We start from the raw sequence: 22,108 nt of genomic DNA on the forward strand, positions 1-22,108 counted from the left end.
GTAAGGGGTGACAGCCCCTCGGAAAAGGCAGCACTCGCTTTAGGGCAATCCTGCAGCGCCGGTGCCTTACAGCACCCGCTGGAGCTATATCACCGCTGTTCAACCAGCTCCCGCCACACGGCGCCGGGGACAGCAAGCTCCGGAAACCCGGCCGTGAGGGGCGGGCGCACGGAGCGCTCGGGGCCGGTGCCCGGCCGTGAGGGGCGGGCACAGGGAGCGCTCGGGGCCGGTGCCCGGCCGTGAGGGGCGGGCACAGGGAGCGCTCGGGGCCGGTGCCCGGCCGTGAGGGGCGGGCGCACGGAGCGCTCGGGGCCGGTGCCCGGCCGTGAGGGGCGGGCACAGGGAGCGCTCGGGGCCGGTGCCCGGCCGTGAGGGGCGGGCACACGGAGCGCTCGGGGCCGGTGCCCGGCCGCTCCGGCCGTGAGGGGCGGGCACAGGGAGCGCCCGGCCGTGAGGGGCGGGGCGGGCCGGAGGAGCCGCCCTTGCCCGCGCAGGTACCGCCCCCGCGGGGCCGCTTCTGCCCCGACTTCCTGAGGGCGGGCGGACGGGCGCAAGATGGCGCCGGGCCGCTGGCGCCAGGGGCGGTGGCTGCTCCGCGCTCTGCTGCTCGTGGCGCTGCTGGGTCCCGCCGCCTGCTTTTCTTCGTCCTTCTACAGCCCCGGCGAGCCGCGGAGCAGCGTGCGAGTGCTGTGCGGCTCCAACTGGAGCCTGGTGTTGCAGGGCCAGTGGATGTTGGAGTTGTGAGTAGCGGCCGCTTTCCCGCCCGCCTCGGAGGCAGCGTGGCCGGGGGGGCGAGGGGAGTTCCCTGCGGGCATGGCCGGTGCCTTCAGCCCCGCTGTGGGGACAAGGGAGCCAGGCCGGCCTTCCCGCCCTGCGGAGGGGCCGTGCAGCTTCCCCACGCCGGCAGTGGCTGCCCGGGCACGGCGAGAGGGAGCGGCGGGCAGTGCCCGGTGCCCGGCCTCACAGCCCGGTCCGCGGGCATGGCCGGGCAGAACCCGCCGGTTCCCGGCTGTGTGGACACAGAGTGCCCAAGGTTAAACGGGTCACTCCAGACAGAGGGGAATGAGGGATATGGAATGAAGGACATGGAAGTGTCGGAGCGAGCCCAGAGCAGGCCACCGAGTTAATCAGGGCAATGGAACTTCTCTCCTTTGAGGAGAGGTTGAGAGAATTGGGGTTGTTCACCCTGGAAAAGAGGAGGCTCTGGGTAACCTAACTGGGGCCTTCCAGTACCTGAAGGGAATTTACAGCGAAGATGGGGAAAGACTGTTTATAAGAGCGATGACAGACCAAGGGGGAGCACATTCAGACTAACAGATAGTTGGGTTAAATTGGGTATTGGGGAAGAAATTCTTTACTGTAGGGATGGTGAGGCCTGGCACAGGTTGCCCGGAGAAGCTGTGGATGCCCCTGGATCCCTGGAAGTGTCCAAGGCGGGGTTGAACAGGGGCTTGGAGCACCCTGGGACAGTGGAAGGTGTCCCTGCCCATGGCACAGGGTTGGCACTGGATAGGTGCCCAAGTCCCCTTCCAGCCCCAAGCATTCCCCATCCTGTGAAGCAGCTGTCCCTCAGGTTCTCATCCGAGTGCCCAAGGTTAAAAGGGAACAGTGTCCAGCACTGCCCCTTGCCCTGCTCCCACCGGGGACTGGCGCTGGGTTCTGTGTGAGCTCCAGGAGGGCTGAATTCAGTAGGGAACATGTAGCAGGAGTGGGCTTCCAAAGCAGGATTACATAATATCCCAGCCTTGAGCTCGGAGTTCTCATTCAAGTGAGATGCATCAGATTTCATTAACTTCTGCCTGACTGCACCGGAGTGGTGGCTTTGCTTGGGACGTGACACAGTTCTTGAAATGCATGTGACTTTATTTTTGGTGGAGCTTTGCTCACCTGCGTGTATTTAGAAGGGGGAAAGGCGCTTGAGGGTTTTTTTAAGACAGCAATGAATAAAAAAGTAGTTTAAGTAGGCAGTACAGCCACGTGGTACCTGTGGGCCGTGCAGCTATAAAATAGGATTTTATTGTGGCACGTGTGCTACTCTGTGGAAGTGCTTGAGTTTAAAGCAGTTTGAACATCTGAACTTGTGCTAACTCCTAAATACTTAACAAGCTACTTAAAGTTGTGGCTTGCCCTTGGATTTGTTTTATCTCCAGTCTCTTGTTAGCGAGGTGGAATATCACCTGGGCTTTAGTGCTCAGGATCCTAGTCCACGCTGGTGTTAATCAGTGCATAGGTGGTTAATAGGTTAATCAGGAATACCACGTGAATAGGTGGTAACGATCTTGAGACACCTGATAGTGACCCAGGGATGCCAACTGTTGTGGCTGAGGATTCAGAATGGGTTCTGTGTCTCTCTTCATTTATTGGGATCTAAAAGGTGGAGGAAAAAATAATTGTTTTAAATTTGATTTTTTTTCGCTTAGTCCAACGTGGAAGCAATTGTGTGAAAGTTACTGATTCACACACAGGTTGGTGAGTTTCAAGGAGGAAGGCTATTTATGGTGACTCAAAGTTTTTATTTCTAAAAGAAAATATTTAAATAACTAGTGGTGCATGCCTCTGAAGAACAAAAAAGAGAGGAACTGACTGAAATCGGGAGTGGTTGGGGTGGCAAACAATTAGAATCCTTTGGAAGCCTTTACTGCAATTGAAAAATAGGTGTTTGGTTTGGAGTGAGAGGTTGCTGAGAATAGCAATGGTGGCAGCGTTAGCTTTAGTGTTAGCTGGGCATGGTACACGTTGGTGCACTGCTTAAATCAGAGTCTAATTAGTGTTATTCGGTGTTTGATGTGTGAAAGATCCTCGGCTCTCCACGCTATTTCCTGTGGTTCATTACTGGTGCTTTCTGCTTTTCTCCTGAGGAGGAGGAGCCTTTCTCTTTAACGAGGGTGCGAACTCAGTGCTGCCGGTGTGGAATTAGCGGGAGCTGGAGCTCTAGGACTGATTTTGTGAATGTTTCCCCGGCTGGATCCGGTCCGGGATTTTTCCCCATGCGCTTCCCGGGTGAAATCTGATCGGGGTTTCCTCCCCATCCCTGCTCCGCGTCCTCATCGTCAAAATATCTTTAAGAGAAGGGGGAAAAGTCGGTTTTATTTTGGAATTGAAGCTGGGGCAGGCAGCATCTTTCAGCCAGTGAGTTTTTCCATGGGCAGCAGCTGTGTGCCTCTTGCCTAAATATTCCTTATTGGGCTTGTGGCAGAAACTCCAGGCGGGAATTCTCAGTCCAAGTGGGGCGAGCAGCAAACACAGCCTAATCCAGTTCTTGCAGCAGTTTGCGTTCTGATGGATTTTGGCTTCTGCTGGTTTTTAGAGCCAGTGATCCACGCAGGAGTCCTGAGTGTCAGTCCATGCATTCCTTCCATGCTGTCTCAGGCTGGCTGGCAGTGTTGCAGTAATGTCCATTACCACCTCATTTGTTTGGAGAACCTCCGATTTATTTACAACACCTTTGTTTTCCAAGCAGTACTTCTTTTAAATGCAAATGTTACTATAGCATCTTCATGAAAAAAAAAAGTTTTTTCATCAGCTGCCCTTTTGAAGCCTCCTGCTGTGGTAAGAACAGGTACAGCTGCTGTTTAATGTCAGTTTTTCTATTTGGGAAAGTGGAAAATCACCGTGTAATTCCACTTTTTTGTTCTTCCCAGGTGCATAAATAGAGAAACTTAAGTTTGCAATTACTTGTGTGTGGCATCTGTAGCAGAAATAGGATTTTTCTTCCTTCATTCCCCCTAGCTGAGGTGTGTGTACTCGGCTGGCTTTTTGTAAATATTTCGTTATTCATAGCTGGAAAAATTGCAGGCCCTGGAGTGCTGCTGCATTTTATTGATAAAAATGTTTTGGAGAAGGTTCTGTAACTGCCAGACATTGCAACATTTTTTGGATGTCGTTGCTATCACAGCACACAGGTCTGGGCTGGAGTGCTGTGTGTGTGATGCTGGAATGAGCTGTGTTTAAAAGTTTCCCTTTTTCTGTAGCTGTGAGATAATGATTCATTAATATGATGGGTTTTCTTTTTGTCTTTAATATTGTGTCTGTCTAGAACACAGAAAACTAACTTCTGGTCTGCTTACTTAAAAGTGCGTTTTGCATTTGTAAACTAAACTTGTTCTAAACTTGATTTATCTTAATTTAACATCCTCTTCTTTTTGAGGTAAATTAAAACAAGCAAACAGGAAAACCCAGCCTATCAATGAACTCGTTGTCTTCGTGCCTCTGGTGGCAAAAGAAACTGTTTATGCTCTTGGTGCATCTGCAGTACTTCCTGTGCTTGTTCCCACATCGGGTATTAAATGTTTTGGCTCCCCTTTGTTTCAGCACAGACCAATTGCTGTGTGCACCTGAAAAACAATGTCTTCATTGTCCATTTTAGTTCCAGCCAGGTGAAAATCAGGAGACCAGTTAATAGTCGTGTTTCTAAGGCTTATTATTCTTACAGTGTAAGAGCGCTTCTTATTTTTTCCCTGTCACTTATCATGAAACATTGCCATGCTGTCTCCGTGGCCAGTTGGTTGCCAGGGTTCAGCCTCCCACCAGCACCTCTAGTCTGTAGCTTCAAGGGAGTGTGCTAAAAATGAAATGGAGTGTTTTGGCATGTGGATGGTTTAATCAGTTGCCTTGAAGTACTTTGTGTAAATAAAATCCCAAACGATGTGCTAAATACTTAACAATTGCTGTCAGTTAAGGATTCAACGAGGTTGAGAATTTTCTGTCACTAAGGGTGTCTAGTCTTTTACTTCTTGTTAGTGTCCAGGCTTTTCCTTGTTCTGTTCTGAAAAATACCCAGCAACCCGAAACCCAATAAAAGCAAAAAAACCAGGGGGAATGAAAATCAAGTTATCAAAACTCTGTTTTGGTTTTGAAGCCTCTGCAGCGCTGCTGGCTGAGTCCAGAGGAAGTGACCAAAGATTTTATTTAATAATTGAATGCATAGTTGAGTGCTGTGCAGGGCATTGGCTGAACAAAAACTGCAAAACTGGGATGCTGAAATATACTTAGTAGCAGAAACAAAACCGGTGCAGAAGGGGACCTAAAAATATATAGAATGATGTAACTTAATCTGCTGAAGCTCTAGAATAATTAGCATAATTTTTCATTGATTGATTTGCTTTCTATTTTAAAAATAATTTCTTCTTTTTTTAAAAAAAGCCTTGTCTGGTTTGGAGGGGTTTGGCACTTGGCAGGAAGCTCCCTGACAGCTTCCAGGGCTTGTGTTGTGGTGATACAGATCCACAGGGGTAAATGAAGGGACCAACTTCTGTATCTCTGGCTGCCACCTGCTCACTTGGAAAGTCATTAAAACCACACAGTTGCTCTGGAGCTTTTCTTTTGTTGGCATTACAAAGCTGCCAATCCTGCCCCAAGACCTAGCTGTGTTTGGAATTGTCTTTTTTTTTCCCCCATTTTGTATGCTTGTGAGATCTGTAGCAATAAAGCAAAACTATTTAAAACAATAAAGATAAGAATTTAATTCTGATACCGCTTTTACCATTCTGTTGGGTATTGTCCCCACATTTTTGCTCTTATTAAAATAGCATTCCCAATATGAGCTCCATCAAGCAGCTTGGTTTGAGGAAGTTTTGCTGTGTTCTGTTCAGCAAATCCTCTCATGTTGATATCCATGAGCTGTTTTTCCTTTCTCCTGGATTTGTGCAGCTTGGTGAAATTGCCATTTGAGCCAAGTGTGGAATGGTACTCAAGGTTACATCTGTTATTGTTGGTCATGGTAGTGAGAAGGCAGATAAAGAGAGTCAGTTAAATGTACTTGAAAAGGAGTGAAATGGTGAATTCAGTAGCCAGGCAGGTGCAAGCAGAGAGAGAAGAGGCTCAGAGCTGGAAAATATCAGTACATCTTAGCAAAGTCTTTGTGCTTGCTGATCCACTGGGGGCGATAGGCAGAGTGGCACCTTTGCTCAAACTGGTTTCACTTGACTGGGTTTTGTTGTACTGCCTCAGTGAAGTTGTTGGTATTTGAAAGCCAAAGGTTATTTTGTGCTTTAGATCAGAGATAAATAGAAGTTAAAAGCAAAGCCTGAGTCTGAGAGCTTCAAACTTTGCTTTTCAAGTGCTTTGTTTATGCCCTCTGCCAAAAGCTTTCAGTATTGTAGAGGAGTAGGAGAAAACACCTGGATGCTTGGGAAGAGTGGCTTTAGTCTGCTGAGGTCAGTCTTGCTGCAGTGATACATGTTTGCTGCCTTTTTTAAGGAGGGCTGGCCGTGTGTGAGAGCGTTTCAGCTGTAAAACTGCTGTGGAAGAGCTCTGGAAGCATCAGCGATGAGGTGTGTGTGTTGAGGAATGTGCAGTACCTGCTCGCGGTGAATAGTTTGGCAGTGTGTCCCTCGTAGCTGTGATGGAGATCAGCAAATTGCCTGTTCATGTGTAACAGGCTACTGAAAACTTTCTTTCCTTAACAGAGTGCCCAAGACCTGATTTAAATTCCAGAAGGCTTTGGTTTTTGACTTGGGGAGGCCTGTTTTCTTGTCACACCTTTTGCACTGTACCCTGTGTGCCTGCAGGTTAGCAGAGCTACCCCCTTGTGCCCAGGCAGGAGCAATGGGAGTGAGAGCCCGAAATTTGGTGCTGTTGACCAAGTGCTCATTGTTTCCTGGCCTGCCTGGGGTATGGCAGAAGAAATTTGGGTACTTCTGCTTTTGCCCAAGACCTGCTCTTGCATTTTGTGCCTTGAAACAAAGACTGGTTCCACAGCAGACATGAGGGTCTGTTTCCCTACTCCTACAGATGATGTTTCTTTCTATGGATTTAAGAATGGTAGTTGTACCATAACTTCTGTGGAAATACAAATCTGCCACAGTTCTAAAAAGCCTGTTGAAATAAAGTACTTCCCTCAGTGTCCTTTGGGGTGCAGAAAGTTTTTGAAACTTTTGATAAGATGTCCTAAGTGTGTGAGGTATTTTACTGTTTAGTAACTTACCTCCCCTTACACTTTTTCAGTATTTTAAGACTGAGGAAGCGACACAATAAAGCTTTGGTAAGGTAATTTATTTGTTATATCCAGGGGGCAGGCATGGATTCCTTGATGCTGCACCACAAATGCAGACATGAAAGCTTCAGGAAGGTGAGGGTGTTGAGGTAAACAGCAGTGGGAACTCTGGCAGAAATCTGTTACAAGTTCTCTCTTGAACGTGTGGGGACAGGCTGTTTCCTGGCTGGCAGGAATTGGATGTGTAATTTCAGGAATGTAAAGCAAATATTTATTCCTGGTTATCTGTGCCAGTGTTCAGCTGGAGTGGCTGGATCTTGCAGCATTATATGGAACTATTGCCATCCCATGTCCAATACTGATACTTGAAATTAGACAGCCAACAACCACAGCTTTTTGTGAAGTTCACTGTTAGGTCCTGTCACTGCTGAGCTGTGACATGGGTATATTTTCATGCTGCTTTGATCTAAAGGAAGTATTTTCAATCATATAAGTGTTAGTTGTATATTGAATATTCCACTTCATTCAGGAGAAATGCTCATGCATGTCAAATATAAATATAAGTTTTGATGGAGTCAAAATTTCTATTCCAAAATCAGATTAAAAAGGCTAAAGGATGTATTCATCTTGAAAATCTCATGGTGTGAATTTGAGACATCTGGAGAAGCTGGATTTAGAAAACAGTCAAGCTTCTGTTTCATTTTAGATCAACACCAGCTGCATTATCTGATGGATGTTAGCAGGTTCTTATTTATCAGTCAAGCTTGTATAATGAAATAATCCTGCTTGTAAAGTACAGTACCTGTCAGACTGTTATTAAAAGCTCTCTCTGGGCCAGCAGCACAATGGAGAGCATTGCTGCATGTGAGACTTGTTTCCAGCATCTTTTGGGAAGGTACTGAGGGGCTGTCTCTTGGCAGGATAAGATTTATGTCCTTTTTGCAGATGCTTTCACACAGAGTGATGTTGACTTAAAAAGACAAGATAGAAGCTTTCACAGTTAAATAAAACTAGCATTTTTAATTTGCGTTCTTTAAACTGCCAAGTGACAAGATTGCCTTTTTTAAATACAGGAGTTTAAAAACTACCCCAAGGCATGCAGAGTAAATTTAATTCCACCTCTTCTGTGAGAAATGACCTGTTTTACATGAAGCTTTATTGATATGAAACCTCTGGGGGTGGCAGGGGATATCTCTGTCTGCAGCCAGTAGGGAAGTAAGCATTCCTGAGAGCCGGAGAACAGGCATTGCCAGTCCCTGGGTCACACAGCAGGGGTGGCAGATGAACCAAAGAGTGGAGAACCTTGGGCGAGTTCCTAGGGATGGTTCTGTGCTCAGCATCTTGGACTCTGCCCAGGAGGGAATGGGTTTCTGTGCTTTGCAATGGATGGGGGAGTGTGGTGGCATCTGTGGAGCCCTGTGACCAGGACAGTGTCCCCAGACTCATTGCTTTCATGGTGGCATCTGTGGAGCCCTGTGACCAGCAGGGTGTCCCCAGACTCACTGCTTTCATGGTGGCATCTGTGGAGCCCTGTGACCAGCAGGGTGTCCCCAGACTCACTGCTTTCATGGTGGCATCTGTGGAGCCCTGTGACCAGCAGGGTGTCCCCAGACTCATTGCTTTCATGGTGGCATCTGTGGAGCCCTGTGACCAGGACAGTGTCCCCAGACTCACTGCTTTCATGGTGGCATCTGTGGAGCCCTGTGACCAGGACAGTGTCCCCAGACTCACTGCTTTCATGGTGGCATCTGTGGAGCCAGCCCTGTGACCAGGAGAGTGTCCCCAGACTCACTGCTTTCCTGGTGGCATCTGTGGAGCCCTGTGACCAGCAGGGTGTCCCCAGACTCACTGCTTTCATGGTGGCATCTGTGGAGCCCTGTGACCAGGACAGTGTCCCCAGACTCACTGCTTTCATGGTGGCATCTGTGGAGCCCTGTGACCAGGACAGTGTCCCCAGACTCACTGCTTTCATGGTGGTATTTGTCGAGCCCTGTGACCAGCAGGGTGTCCCTAGACTCACTGCTTTTGCTGCCAGAAACCTCCATTCCTGCCCTGGTAAATCAGATTGAAGCCTGTAAAGGTCCCTCCTCATTGGTAAAAGGCTTAGTCTGTGCATGGGCAATTGCCCCAGCTCAGTCTGTACCTCCCAGTCCTGGTTCCCTGCACAGGTTTCACGCAGACTTGGCCAACCAAGTTGGGCTAAAATACAGAAAGGTGGCAAAAGGGATTTTACTATCAATTTTATCTTTTATATTAGCTGCTCTGTTTCCAGATTGATATTCCCAATAGGTGCAAAATTGGTTTAATTCTTCTGGTTGAGAGTGTAGAAAATTCAGCTCTTGAAAAGAGCACTCCTATGTTTCTGAAATGAATCCTGGGTAAAAACAGGATGATAAGTATGAGCAGCAGGAGTTTGATGTGTGCTCTTTTAAAGTCTCTCATGGCTGCTATCGAAAAGGGCATGTTGTGATGTATGGAGTAGTGGGTTAAGGCAAATGCAATTTCAGGAAGTTCTGAGGTGTGGGAAATCAATACAAAATGTTGTGATGAAGGATGCTGCTTCAAAGGACAGCCTTGCTTCAATAATTCAGATAGCTGCCATGGAAATGTATTTTATTTCCTATGTAAATAGAATAAATCACAAGTGGTGAGGAGTTTGGATATGAATTTCTCACATCTGATTTGTTTTGTTCTAATAACATGGGGAGGAACATAGGGATTGATAAAAAACTTAGATGGTCTTATTCAGTAGACTTGATTAAGAGAAACTGTGGGTTTTTCCTTTGTGACTGACACGTTTGTAGGTTCTCTGTATGATAAATCAGTTTGCATGTGTGTAATGGCAGAGTATGCAGTCTCTCCCTGCCTTCCCCCTCAGTTACGCCCCTTGGTGCCCGGCCTGTCGGCAGCTGGAGGCCACCTGGGAGAGCTTTGCCAAGGAGAGCGAGCGGCTCGGCATCACCGTCGGCAAAGTGGATGTCACTCAGGAGCCAGGTACTGCATCCAGCTGAGTGCCTCAGGAGCAGGATTATTCAGCACAACCACCATTTACTGTTTAATTAGGCTTCCAAGTCACAATAGTGTTCGACACCCTTTGTTTCTCCGTACAGTTCGTATTTCTGAGCTGAAGTTTGTAAACTCAATTTGAAGGATTAGAGAATTGGGAGGGTGATTTGGCTTAATACTGACTTACAAGAGGCTTATTCTCTATTTTAATCTTCTGCACTGGAAGCTGTTGCCTGTCTCATTCCTCAACCTGTCTGCAGAAGATTCCAGCTCTGTGGCTTCCCGTTGGGAGAATTTCAGGGTGTGGTAGAGCAAGCCTGCTTTAATGAAGTTACTGTTTCCAGCATGTTGCTGGTTTATTGCCTGCTTTAATTGTGGCAGTGCTTTATATTACAGATGTTATTGCTGTTTCCTGTTGGTGACGCACATATGCAAATATGTTTATTAAAATCCCTTCCCTAACTATTCACAGAAGAACGAGTGCAATCTAATTTATTCCTTTGGTGTCTCCCTTCAGAGTTTTGAGTGTGTCTTTGTACAAGCAATGTTAATATTGTATAAACCTCTGTGTCTCCTGGGAATGCTTCATGCTTGTTTGGGCTTTAAGGGGATAAAGGATTTTATCAGCAGTATCAAAAGACTGATAGATGAGATGTTATTAGAAAAAAAAAAAAGCCAGACTTTACTGATTTTTCTTTGCTTTTGCTTTATAAAGTGTATGAAAAATGTTTATTACTTGAATACATGCTGAACAGATTTACTGTGTCAAAACCTTGTCTCAGAATCAGCAATCTAAATTGACAAGACAGTGCCAGCTGCTCTAGACCCTGTGTAGGTTCATGTCTTGTTAAAAGTTCACAAGCATAGAAAAGATCTGGTGTCAAAAAGCTGCATATACTAATAATTGTATAGTGTAATAAACAGAGGAGTTTTAATATTGCCTTGTTTAAATAGATGTAAACTTAATACTTGGATTTCTAATGTTGCTGGGAGTCCTGACCCCTAAGCATGAATTTCTTCTGAGTCAAAGGACTGACCAAAACGATGAATTTGTACCAAAGCTCATGTAATAAACCTCCAACATCCAGCTCAGCCCTGGGAGCTGCAGGCACTTCTAGAAGTAAGGAATGCTCAAACTGGAAAGCAAACATTTATTACGTGTTTGACCTTTGGTGCTGATGTAATTTGGAAGATATGAGTTTCTATGGAGCTCTCCAAAGTTACTGAGGTATTTTTACTGTGGGCTGTGCATCAGCCTTTCAGTTGTGTTTAATTGCTCTGTCTCCTTTCTTGATTGCACAATGGTACTTTAATTAGTGTTAGTTATGTAACCCCTTCATTGAATTGAAAGTAGTCAAAATGTGTTAAATTAGGGGAAAACCACGAGATGAGTGCAGAGTTACATAAAATTGCACTTCCCAAAGTGGCAGGAGAAAGTGGCCATTCATGGTGCTTAATTGCAGGAGATGCCTGAAGAATGAATCCACCAGAGTCTTAATGGCTTCACAGCAGCTTTCAGTCCTTGATGTTCCAGCCTTGAAGTGCTTCCTCTTGCCTCATCTTCTGCATTGAAACGTTCAGTGTGGAACAAGCACATAGTGGAGATGCTTCTGGACCCTTAAATTCTGCATATTTGTGGTGCCTTTGCTAAGCTCCTGATCACAACACTTATCTGTCAATTACGACAAGACTTCTGGATCTTGTGTCTTCTTTTAGTAGTTGCTGGCTGAAAGCAGCTAGAGTTTTAGATGACATCTCTATTCTTTGTACATTTTCAGAGATGTGCATACCTCTGAAATACCTCAGATAAAAGGGTTTTTGAATTTTTGATTAACTGCTGGTTTCATAGTGGATGTCTGGTTTCTGATTTGCAGATGCTTAACTGTAGCCAGTTCAAGACTGTATTCAACAGGCACCAAAACAATTTCATGTGTTCTTAAGTTTTATAGCTGACTCACATCTAGTTTTATCAATCTAGGGAGGTGCCTTAGATAACCAGCAAACCTCCACCAAAAATACTGGGGGAGCTTAGATGCATTTCATAACTATTAGATTTTAGAGGTGCTTCTGAGGTGTTCACTCTAGGATAGGCCACAGGTGAGAGGTTTGAGCTGTTTTATTTCCTCTGCCTGAGTGGCATTTGTATGAACTCTAAAAGCCTGTCAGTGTTCCCATGACTTTCTCTGTTGTTGAGCTAATTATGTTCTTTGTGTCTCTCCACCCACTTTTCCTCGTGCAGCTGTGCTGTCTGCTTTATTAATTCTGCTGCTACACTTGTGGGTTTGTTTGCTTTATCTCTCCCTGTGCTGGCACAACTTTTAGCTGTTTCAGAAAGTTTTTCATCACCCTGCCTCTCGTAGCAATACAGGCAGAGAGCTCAAAAGCTGAAGTAAAGAAGCTTTCCTTTCTGGAACTTTAAAGATCATTTGCTTTACATGTCTTCAAACAAAATACCAAACAACAGAAAAAGCCATAACCCTTTTTTTGTCTATTCCATAGAGGCATTCACACTGAGGAAGACATTACCAGTGAAACTTGTAAAAATACCTGGCTTATTTCAGTGTGGCTCATCTTTGTCTCTCAAGGCAGAAACACTCTTGCTACAATACTTTTCCATGGCTAATTCTGTTGCCTAGAGCTGTTTGCTTTATTGAAGGCTGCATAAGGCCTTCATTTCCCAGAAGATTTTCACAGACTTTTCTAAAAGGCAAAGCTAAATAACCATACTCTTTACACTGGTACTTTATATGAATTACTGCCTATAGGAATTCAGCCCTCTCTGATGGACTCTGAGTGCATCTAATGCTGGGCTGGTCCAAAACTTCAGCTGTGTGCAAATACAGGGGAGACAAACCCATTGATGAAGGAAATCGCCTCCCAGTAAACATCCTTCGAGCTAAATGTTCTTCCTTCATTTATAACCAGTCTTCAGCATCTGTTGCTGTTTGTGGTATATCTGAAGACAAACTGTTAACCTGTATTTACAAAACAGTGGGGAAAGCTGTGCAGCCTGCTCTAAAACACAGATATGTTGCTGTTTATAGATAAGTCAGACTGCTGAGAAATTTCAGTGTTACTGAACTGTTTGTGTGGTTTTCTTCCCTTTCTAGGCTTGAGTGGTCGTTTCTTTGTCACAACACTTCCTACAATTTACCAGTAAGTGTGTCATACTGGGAACTGCAGCTGTTGTCGTTTGATTTAATCTATAACTGGAAAGTAGGGGGAAATGAAGGAATAGTGACTTTCAATTAAAGCTCAGGTTGCTGTAGCTTTGCTTGCATGATGAAATCCTCATGTGAGGCTTTTCTTTAGTTTAAATGACTTTACAAAGTTTCCCTGTTCTCCATACTATTAAAAATGGAGCAGAGAAAACATTTGCTCTATCTCTTCTCTAATAAGGTGATGCCATCCTTAAAATACTGAACCCTTCATTAAGTCAGAGCACTCTGAGTCGTGCAGATACACAAACAAATACATGTTGTATTGCACTAAAGAGTTTTAGTTGTTGTTTTGCACTGGGTTTTGTGTTGTGCACTGAATAGTATGTTTGTATCCTTTTGGGATTTTCCTCTTATCACATGGACTTCGCCCCCTGCCCTAAGCCTCAGTGATAGTGGTTTGTCAAATACATGTGTTTGTGCACTTTTAATTCTGACTTGTATTTGGAAATGGTTTGGTTGTTAACCTCACGTGCTTTGTGTATTTGCTGTAGTGCCAGTGAATATTTAAGAAAAACAGCAGTTTTATAAATGGCAGAACCCCGTGCTGTTTAAAACCTGAGGTTTTTCCATGCTGGATTACAGTTCCCAACCCCTCACTCTGCGCCAGTGAGGTCTGTAATGTCTGTGGGGTTTTGGGTGGGTTTTTCCCCCCGCAGTTTGGGGCTGTGTGTGCTGATGGCGTTTGTTTTGCAGTGCCAACGATGGAGTGTTTCGCAGATACCGTGGCTCCCGGACCCTGGAAGATCTCCAAGGCTACATCTTGGAGAGGAAATGGGAAGCTGTGGAGCCTGTAGCAGGATGGAAGTCTCCATCTTCTATAATGTAACACTTGGTTTTTGAAAATTATCTCATTATTCACTGAGGGTCCTGTGTTGACAGTTTAAAGACAAAAGGCCTTTATTCCTTAGACTTGGAGAAGCCATCAGTATTGACAGCCTGATTCCCAGCTTCTCACCTATAAAGGCAGCTTATTTTCTGTGTTTGCTTTTGTTTGTGCCTGCTGGGGCTTGTTTATGTCATCTTTGAAAAGAGATTAAAAGAAAAAATTCAGCCACTGATCATTATGTAAAGTGGCATTTCTCATATCTGCCGAGTCCTGGAATCAAGTGTGTGTTTATGTAAATTACTGCTTCATGACTTCTGGCTACTGGTACTTCAGCTTTGAGGGTTTCTTGTTTATTTCTTTACAAGAAGGACTTTTGTCTTCCTTTGGAATAGCAAACAGTGTAGTGCTTACAGGATGTATAAGAATTTGTTTTTAGAGAGAGGGATTTGCTTAGAAATATTGTAGAAAGCTTGCATGACACAAAGGATGAACCCAAGATGTGAGTGGCCTGCAGTACATAATGGCTTCAGCCAGAATGATTAAATTCACATCAGAGGTCCAGAGAGGGTCCTTATTTATTGTGTGAGAAGGAAGAGGAGCTGTAGGATATTTAGGGATGGGGAGAGGAGCTGCAGGGCTGCTGTCAACCTGTCCTTTCATTTCCTTGTGTTCCAGGATGCATGGCATGGCAGGGCTGTTTCACTTCTCGGGGTGGATCAGGGTGAGTAACTGTGTGCTGTTTTCCATACTCCTTTTTATGCTTAATAATCATATGTTCAAAAGTCAATACATAACTGAATATTTTTATTATCATTTTATGGGAGTTGCTTAGTGTGTTGCAGAGGAGAAGGGAGGACAGGGGTTTTTTAGTAATTTCTGAGTCTGGGGTTCAAACTGGCAACACCACTTGTGTAGGAACATGATGAATTTGGATAATAGAGTAATTATCAGAAGTAAAGGAGAAATGCTTAGCTACACTGACGTGTGCTTTAAAATATTAGAGCATATTTTACACTAAAATATTTAAAGATGCTTTCATTTGGGAACTATCCAAGTTTTTCATGGCATCCAAATACTGAGAATTTTCAGATTCTGGTCAGGGAACATCCTCTTAAAACCTTTGAGTGTCAGTGAGATTGAGAGACTGTATTTATGATTGCAGCAAAATATGTTACTATTGTAACATGTGCTCAGGAAAGAAATGTAGGTGAGAGTTGGAACAAGTTTGTATCCCTTCTACAAAGTACCAAAGTAACATAGAATCAAGCAGAGCTCTGAGTTGTGTATCTTTTGATTCTTTCACTGGATAATATTTACTTTTTATAGCCTTCTGATGTTTCTCTCCCATGGTTGCTCTGAAGTGGTGTTTTTTCTCTGTAGTCTCCTTCCTGTAATATTAACTGTCCTGGCAAGAAACCTCTAATTTGTGTTCCACTTACATGAATATTTCAGGTGTACGTTTCCTCACTCCTCCTGCTCTGCTGTCTTTGCTTAGGCCTTAACAAATATCAAAAGATGTTCTGACATTTAAAAAGAAGACTCTGGAATTTTTGTGTTTAAACTGCTGTAAATGTTGGTTGTGGTTTGTTTTGCAAGAGATTCAATGTCATAATTGACCTCCTACCAGCTCACTGACTCCATGTGCTGCTTGATTCAGCCAGTTGGATTTGTAGGTTTGAGGAACAGACCAAAGATTGAAAGAAATCTTAATACTGTATTTGGGTTATTATATTTAAATTTAGAAGTGAAACAATTTATTTACTGTATGCTTAGGGTGTGTGGCTCCTTTTAAGACCTAAAAACCTTAAGAGCTGAATGGTTTGATTTTAGTTAATGAACAGGTGCCACATAAAGATGAAGGACGTTGTGATACTTTTCTGCAAAGCTCCTCATCCATCCATCTGCAGGGAAGGTTGTGTGTGGCATCTGTAATGCTAATTGTCTTAGGGAGAAGGAATTGTGCATCCTCTGCTTAAAAAGCCTTTTCATGTCAACAAATCAGTAAAAACCCCCAAGATTTAATGGTGTCAGAAGGGGAAGACTTCAGTATAAATGCTGTTAAATGAAAGCTCTTAATCAGACAGCAGTGCATGTAATGGTGTTGGCAGTAGAAATCCTAAGTGGTTTTAGGTATGAAGTTATTAAGTATCTTGTTCTAACTTCCAGCAAATTCATAACTACCTCACTGGCACTCTTGGAGTTCATGTTTGGGTTTCCTATGCCATCTTCATCTTAGCTACCTTACTGATTGGCCTGCTCCTGGGTTTGGTAAGAAAACATTACTTTTTCTTTTTCTCAGTTAACTGGAACTCCTGCCACACTGTTACTCAAAATCAAAGGACAAAAATGGTTTTGAAGGCTTTGGAGATTTGGGGGTTTAGGTTTTTTCAGGTTAGTTGCCAGTTCCACAAGTGTGTTCTGCAACTGCAAGGGCAGTTCAAACAGTTCTGCTGGTAACTGGTTTAGCCTGCTGCTAGGTCACTGTTCCTTGTAGGATGTGTAAGAGTTGTTTCTGGGATATGGATCTCTGCCCTTCAACCCAAGTAGTAGTGAAATAAAGAAAAATTATGTCAGTGTGTTTCCCAGTAGTTCTGGGACGTGATTTCAATGCAGTTGAAATCTGAATTTAGGCAAAACCATGTTTTATACTCAATGTGCATACAGAACTGTTGTATACAGGCACATGTTTTTGATTACTCAATTTCAACAGCTGCATTTTTCTGGATGGTAGATTTTCACCAGATGAGAGCAAAACAAGTTAGTATAGCTAGGAGCAAGTGAACATCATGTTTTAAAAGAAATTCTCTTTCTTACTCCTTCACTAAAAAAAACCCAACTGAAAAAGCTTAAAAAATGTCAAGTTAGTATCTTAGCTCTTTCCAAAAAGCTTTTCAATGATTGAAATATATTTCTTTCACATGGTGTCAGCTCTGTCTTTTTCTGTGCACTATTCTTAGCATGTGACAGTGAGGCACAAATGTCTTCCTTGCATTTTGAGTTCTGCACTGGGCTGGTTAAATAATGAGCACAGAAGGTGGAACACACACCTGCACTGGAAAGCCAGAGATAGGAATGGAATAACATCCCAAAATACAGGAAATCTTGACCAAGATTTTTTTCATGAATTTTCAGAAAGTAAAAATTCTCAAACTGTGTTCTGAGTTGTTCTTCAGCTGTGAGCAGTGTCAGTACTGAATAAATTTAGCAAAGTAGGAGGCAGAAAATGGGTAGTAGAAGGCAGGGAATGCTGGGTAGTGCACACTGAAAATGCACTTTGTTCCATGTTTTTATTTAGCTCATATCTCTAAGCAAGAGAACACCATTTTGTAGATTTGATTGTGTATATCTATGTAAAAGGAATGAGTGCAGGGACTTTTGCAATTGCTAATAAATGCCATTTTTGTTATTGCTAATGAATGCCTTTTTCCTTTCCACAGGTCCTGGTTTTGATTTCAGACTGCCTCTGCCCAGCCAAGTCAAAACACTTGGCTGAAACACCTGGTAAGAACTCTTTAAGAGGCTGAGGAGCTGTAGTTTCAGGTGTAAATTTGTAGGAGAAAGGGCAACACCCTGTTCGGATCTTAGGTGTGAACCAGGAGCCAAGTAAAATTGGTTTGTCCTAGGTTTGTAACTCAGTGGAATAAAGTGAAAGTCCATCTGTGCCTGACATGCAAGGAGAAGTAATGGAAGTGGAAGAGAAAGCTACTGAAGATTTAAGGAAATAACTGAGAAATAAGGAAAAGTTTTCAATCGCAGAACCACAGAACGGTTCAGGTTGGAAGGGACTTTAAGGATCAACTGGTTCCAATCCCAGTTGGAATAATAATTGTAATCCATTGTAATAATGTTGATCAGTATTTCAGAGCATGTCCCTGCAGCCCAGGAAGGCTTTGCTGTGGGAGTCAGTCTAACTGCAGTCTCTGCTTTGTTTAGAAGAAGCAATCAGCAAGGAGAACGCGGAGAACGCGGCGCTGGAGCAGCCGGACGAGGCCGCGCGGCTCTCTGCGGATGAGGACGCCGACGTCCAAGATCTCTCAGATGGAGAAGATGCAGCAAACTCGAGTGCTGATGAGTCAGAGGAGGATTTAGCACTTGGAAAAGAATCAGGGGGAGAAGAAACGGAAGACTTAAGCGAGCAGCCGTTAGCTGAACCAGAGACTGAAAGCGCAGTGAGGCAGCGCAAGAGTCAGGGCGCCGAGAAGGAACTATAGCTTCCCCTGTGGTGTCTCTTGCACACCTGGACCAAAGAAGTGTCAGACCCCTCCAGGGTCTGAAGCTGGAGCTTACACTTGATTTGTCGTTGGTGTTTACGCAAAGCTCTGCTCTGCCAGCAGGCTCCTCTTTTTTTAAGCTTAGTACTTGCTTACTTTCTTTGATAAGCACATTTGCTGTGTGTTGTGTGACCTTAGCTGTGACAATCAGAATCAGTGTCTTATCTGTTCCATGTCCTCAGAGAAAAAGGGGGTGTCAGCCTCAGTTCACCAGCTCTGAAATGATCATTGTGTGTGTGTCCCTCTAAGGACTGACCTGGGCAAATCAGGACTTTTAACTCCATGGTAGCTTGGCAGGATTGTGACTTTTCTGTCTGAATGTTGATTGTTCCCAAATGCCACAGAAGCACAGAGACAATTCACTAGTGAAAGGAGGCACTTTACTGGTCTTCTCTCAGAAATGTTGTGTACCATGGGTTTGTTTTTATCACTTTGAGCTGAAGCACCTTTCTATTTGAATTTGTTTTGGAAGTTGATCCTGCAGCTCACCCCCAGATGTGTCAGTTTTTGGTGATCCAGAGGCTGTGCAGCTTGAGTTGTTTGACCCAAGGAGTTCGAGTAATTTAAAACCTCAGGCAGAAAGAGAGTGGCAGCTAAATATTTAAAATGTGCTGGAGCTTTTAGAATGTTTAAAGGAAGTTGTTTTGGTTGGGGGAAAATTTTGCCAAAGCACAACTACTTTTTTTTTCTTTTGGTAATTTATTCCCATCAGGGGATTGCAGCAGGAAATACTCACTTTGGAGTCAATAAGTTGTGTTTATCATGCCGGTACAAGTTGGTCATGTGCAGTGCAGTCCTGCCATTTCCAGCTGGGAATGCTTTTGGCAGAGCTCAGGCTGCTTTAGTGATGCCATCTGAAGAGGCACTTAGGGTTTTTACCTTTGATCACTTCTCTACTTTTGCAATCATCACGTTGGGGAAATAGAGGGGGCACAGGTGGGTAGGGGTGAGGAGCTTTGGGTTTTGCTGCTTCTATCAGAAAAATGTGCACGTGTTGAACTGTGTCAGGTGAACATGGCTTGTCAGGTAGACAGCATTAGGTGGTTAGACTTGGGTCATTAAACATATCAGTGTATCACTCCTTTGGGTTAATATGTAAGTTTTTGGTGAGGAGTGCCCTCCATGAGATTCTGTACGTTCCTGCTTTGTTGATGTATGACCATGAACGTAAGATGTGTCCTAATCTTGATATTATTTTAAAATATATATATATGTTGCATAAACCTTGCTAACATGCATGAATTTCATCTTGTTCTTCAAGAACAAAGAGTAGTCAGAGATGAGATCATCTCTTATTAGAAGCTGCAAATGCAAAATGCTGGTTTCCTTTGAGACTGAGATTAATAGGGCCAATTTGTGTTGAAAGCTGTTTTGTTGTTGTTTTTTAATGCTTACAAAGAACATAATTGCCAAGAAAGCTCAACTTTCCCATCTATGTCCTGTTCCATATGTTTTCAAACTATATGGTAGAACTCTGCATTTGTCTGCTAGAGCTGCTCAAAGAAGAAAATGACACTGCATATCCTGAATTTGAAATTTCTTAAGGAGTACTCCCAGTCTGGAGTTTGATTTCCATATAGTGGACACCTGTAAATGTGCTTTTACATAGGTGTAAACACAGACTTGATGATATCTACACATTGCACTATCTTGAGAAGAGCTTGTGGTGTTTGGGTGTTGTCCCATGTAAGTGAGAGGTGTAAAGCTGACCCAGCAGTAGGCGAGGCACACAGCAGCCTGTTAAAAGCTACACTTCTGTCTGCAGAAACCAAGAGAACTTTGTGGCCACTCCAGTCTGAAGAGAAGAACTGTGCACTTTGAAGACAAAAAGGTGTTCTCCCAAGAGCTGGGTTCCCCTGTGGATTTCACAAGCAAACAAACAAACCCGCAAATGGCACTTTGTCCTAAAAGGCATGTGGTCTGTGAGATGCTGTGGGAGAGATCAGAAGCCCCTTTGTGTGGTGTGTCTGAATCCTCTGCTCACATTTCCTCTGTCATTGGGTTTGGATTATTAAAACCAAAGATAGGGAGTGTTTTCCATCATGGCAGACCGAGCTGCAAGATCACCGATGGGCAGGGATTAAGTAAGCAGGCAGCAGGTGACAGCAGCTTAGGTCTGTCTGGTGAATCTAGAAATGAGCTTGGTCAGGCTTCTGAGGGCTCTTGAACAAAGGATGGATATTCTTCCTGTGCTTTGATGAGTAAAGTAGGGAATATTCGTGCTTGACTGGGTTTGACCCTATTTGATGTGCATTGGTGTATCTTATTACAAAGATCACCCAACTGTGGCTAAGGCTTTGCTCAGAAAAGGTGATACTGTGCAACCCTGGATCTCTCCAACGTTTGTAGGGAAACTACTGTAGTGTGTTACTGGAGATAGTCAGTTTTGACCAATATTTATCTGAGAAACAGCAGGCAGCAAACACTGTAAAGGCTAAATTGGTCTTTAACAGAAAAACTATTAGCTGTGCAGTAGGAGTGTCATGTTAATATACCTTCCAGGATCAGGTATTTTTCCACCAGAACACATTTTAATTGAATCATGTGAATAGTGCTAATTAGACCATGACAATAGTTTTAAACTTGGTGTGTTTCCAAAAAGTCAGGATCAACCTTTTGTGCAATCTGGGTGTACTGTTATCTCTGTTCTGTTAGGATTAATCATGAAGAAATGGAACTTGTTCTTTCAACCTCAGTATAGACAAAAGGGCCTTGGAGAAGCTGCTGTTGGCACTGTTCTAAATGTTTTGATGAAGGACAGGGCCTTAAGGCTTGTGAACTAGAGCTGTGTGTCAAAATTAATTTAAAGTTGTTGAGAAGCAATTTAAATATCAATTGGGCTTCATGCCACTGGAATGGGAATGCTTAACAGCAAGTCATGGAAAAAATCTGGCAGGTTCCTTTTTCAAGAGGCTGAAATCCATCCAGCATTCCAAACCTCCTGTCCTTGGGATCTGTATGAAACTTTTATGTGTGTCTTGGAATGCTCTGTATCTACTGCCCCTGTGGGAGTGGGACGTGTTATGTGGGTTTTCTTCTTGGAAATGTTACACAGGGTTGTCTGTTACATGAAAGTGTTGCAAATTTATACTTAGGTGTATTTTTACTGAAATGCCACATAAAATTTTGTATTTATGACCTGCTTGGTGTAATTTTCATTTGCTCAGTGCAGAGTTGGCTCATCTGTGTCATTAACAAAAGGTTTGGTGTTTTTTTTTAAATAATGCTGATCTTCCAATTAATCACAGAGGCTGTGATTTGTGAAAATTCCTTAACATCTTTAAAAGGAACCTGGACATCAATGAATTGCTTCCTTTTGGAGGGTTTCCCTGGAGGAACCCAGGGCTCTCAGGGGTTCAGAATGGAGCTGGGCAGAACAACATAACTGAACCCTTAAAGGCTTCACCTGCACATGAGGTAGTTCTTTCCCCTCCCTGAGAAATCCCCTGACTCTGCCAAAGCTGTGCTGACTCCCTCTGGGATTTGGAGGCCAGCAAGAAATGTACAGAGCTAAAGAGCCATCCTCAGGTTGTGGTTCACATTCCAGGCAGTGCTGCAGGAATAGGCTGTAGGGACAGCTGTGCAGAGGGAGAAGGGACAGCCAGGAACCATCCCTGGACCTCCTTGGAGCAGCTGCTGGATCTGGCACCTGGATTCCTTCTGCTCAGGTGAGTTACCTGAGCTGCCTCTCCTTGTGAATGGAGGAGCTGCAGGACCTGGGCCATTTGCCACTCCCTTTGCTTTTCTTCTTTTCTGCTGTGTTCATTTCTGGATGCCAAGTGCAAGTTGGAATGGTATCAAATGAAGCCTTGGGAGCATTTTGTTTGCTGTCTCATCAGCTCCTTGTTCT

The 22,108-nt window shown here is 44.0% G+C and overlaps 1 protein-coding gene across 1 annotated transcript; it reads left to right on the top strand.

Annotated features, from left to right (window-relative positions):
- The first annotated feature begins 525 nt into the window (after positions 1-525).
- On the top strand, positions 526-21,396 carry TMX4 (thioredoxin related transmembrane protein 4). The gene is made up of 8 exons (XM_036380105.1): positions 526-740; positions 9,813-9,928; positions 13,051-13,096; positions 13,855-13,983; positions 14,663-14,708; positions 16,154-16,255; positions 17,425-17,488; positions 17,921-21,396. The coding sequence occupies exons 1-8, from the start codon at positions 556-558 to the stop codon at positions 18,196-18,198; spliced, it is 966 nt and encodes a 321-aa protein (XP_036235998.1). The 5' UTR covers positions 526-555; the 3' UTR covers positions 18,199-21,396.
- Positions 21,397-22,108: the final 712 nt, after the last annotated feature.

The sequence above is a fragment of the Molothrus ater genome, chromosome 3 (genome assembly GCF_012460135.2).
Source record: "Molothrus ater isolate BHLD 08-10-18 breed brown headed cowbird chromosome 3, BPBGC_Mater_1.1, whole genome shotgun sequence".
Classification (NCBI taxonomy): Eukaryota; Metazoa; Chordata; class Aves; order Passeriformes; family Icteridae; genus Molothrus; species Molothrus ater.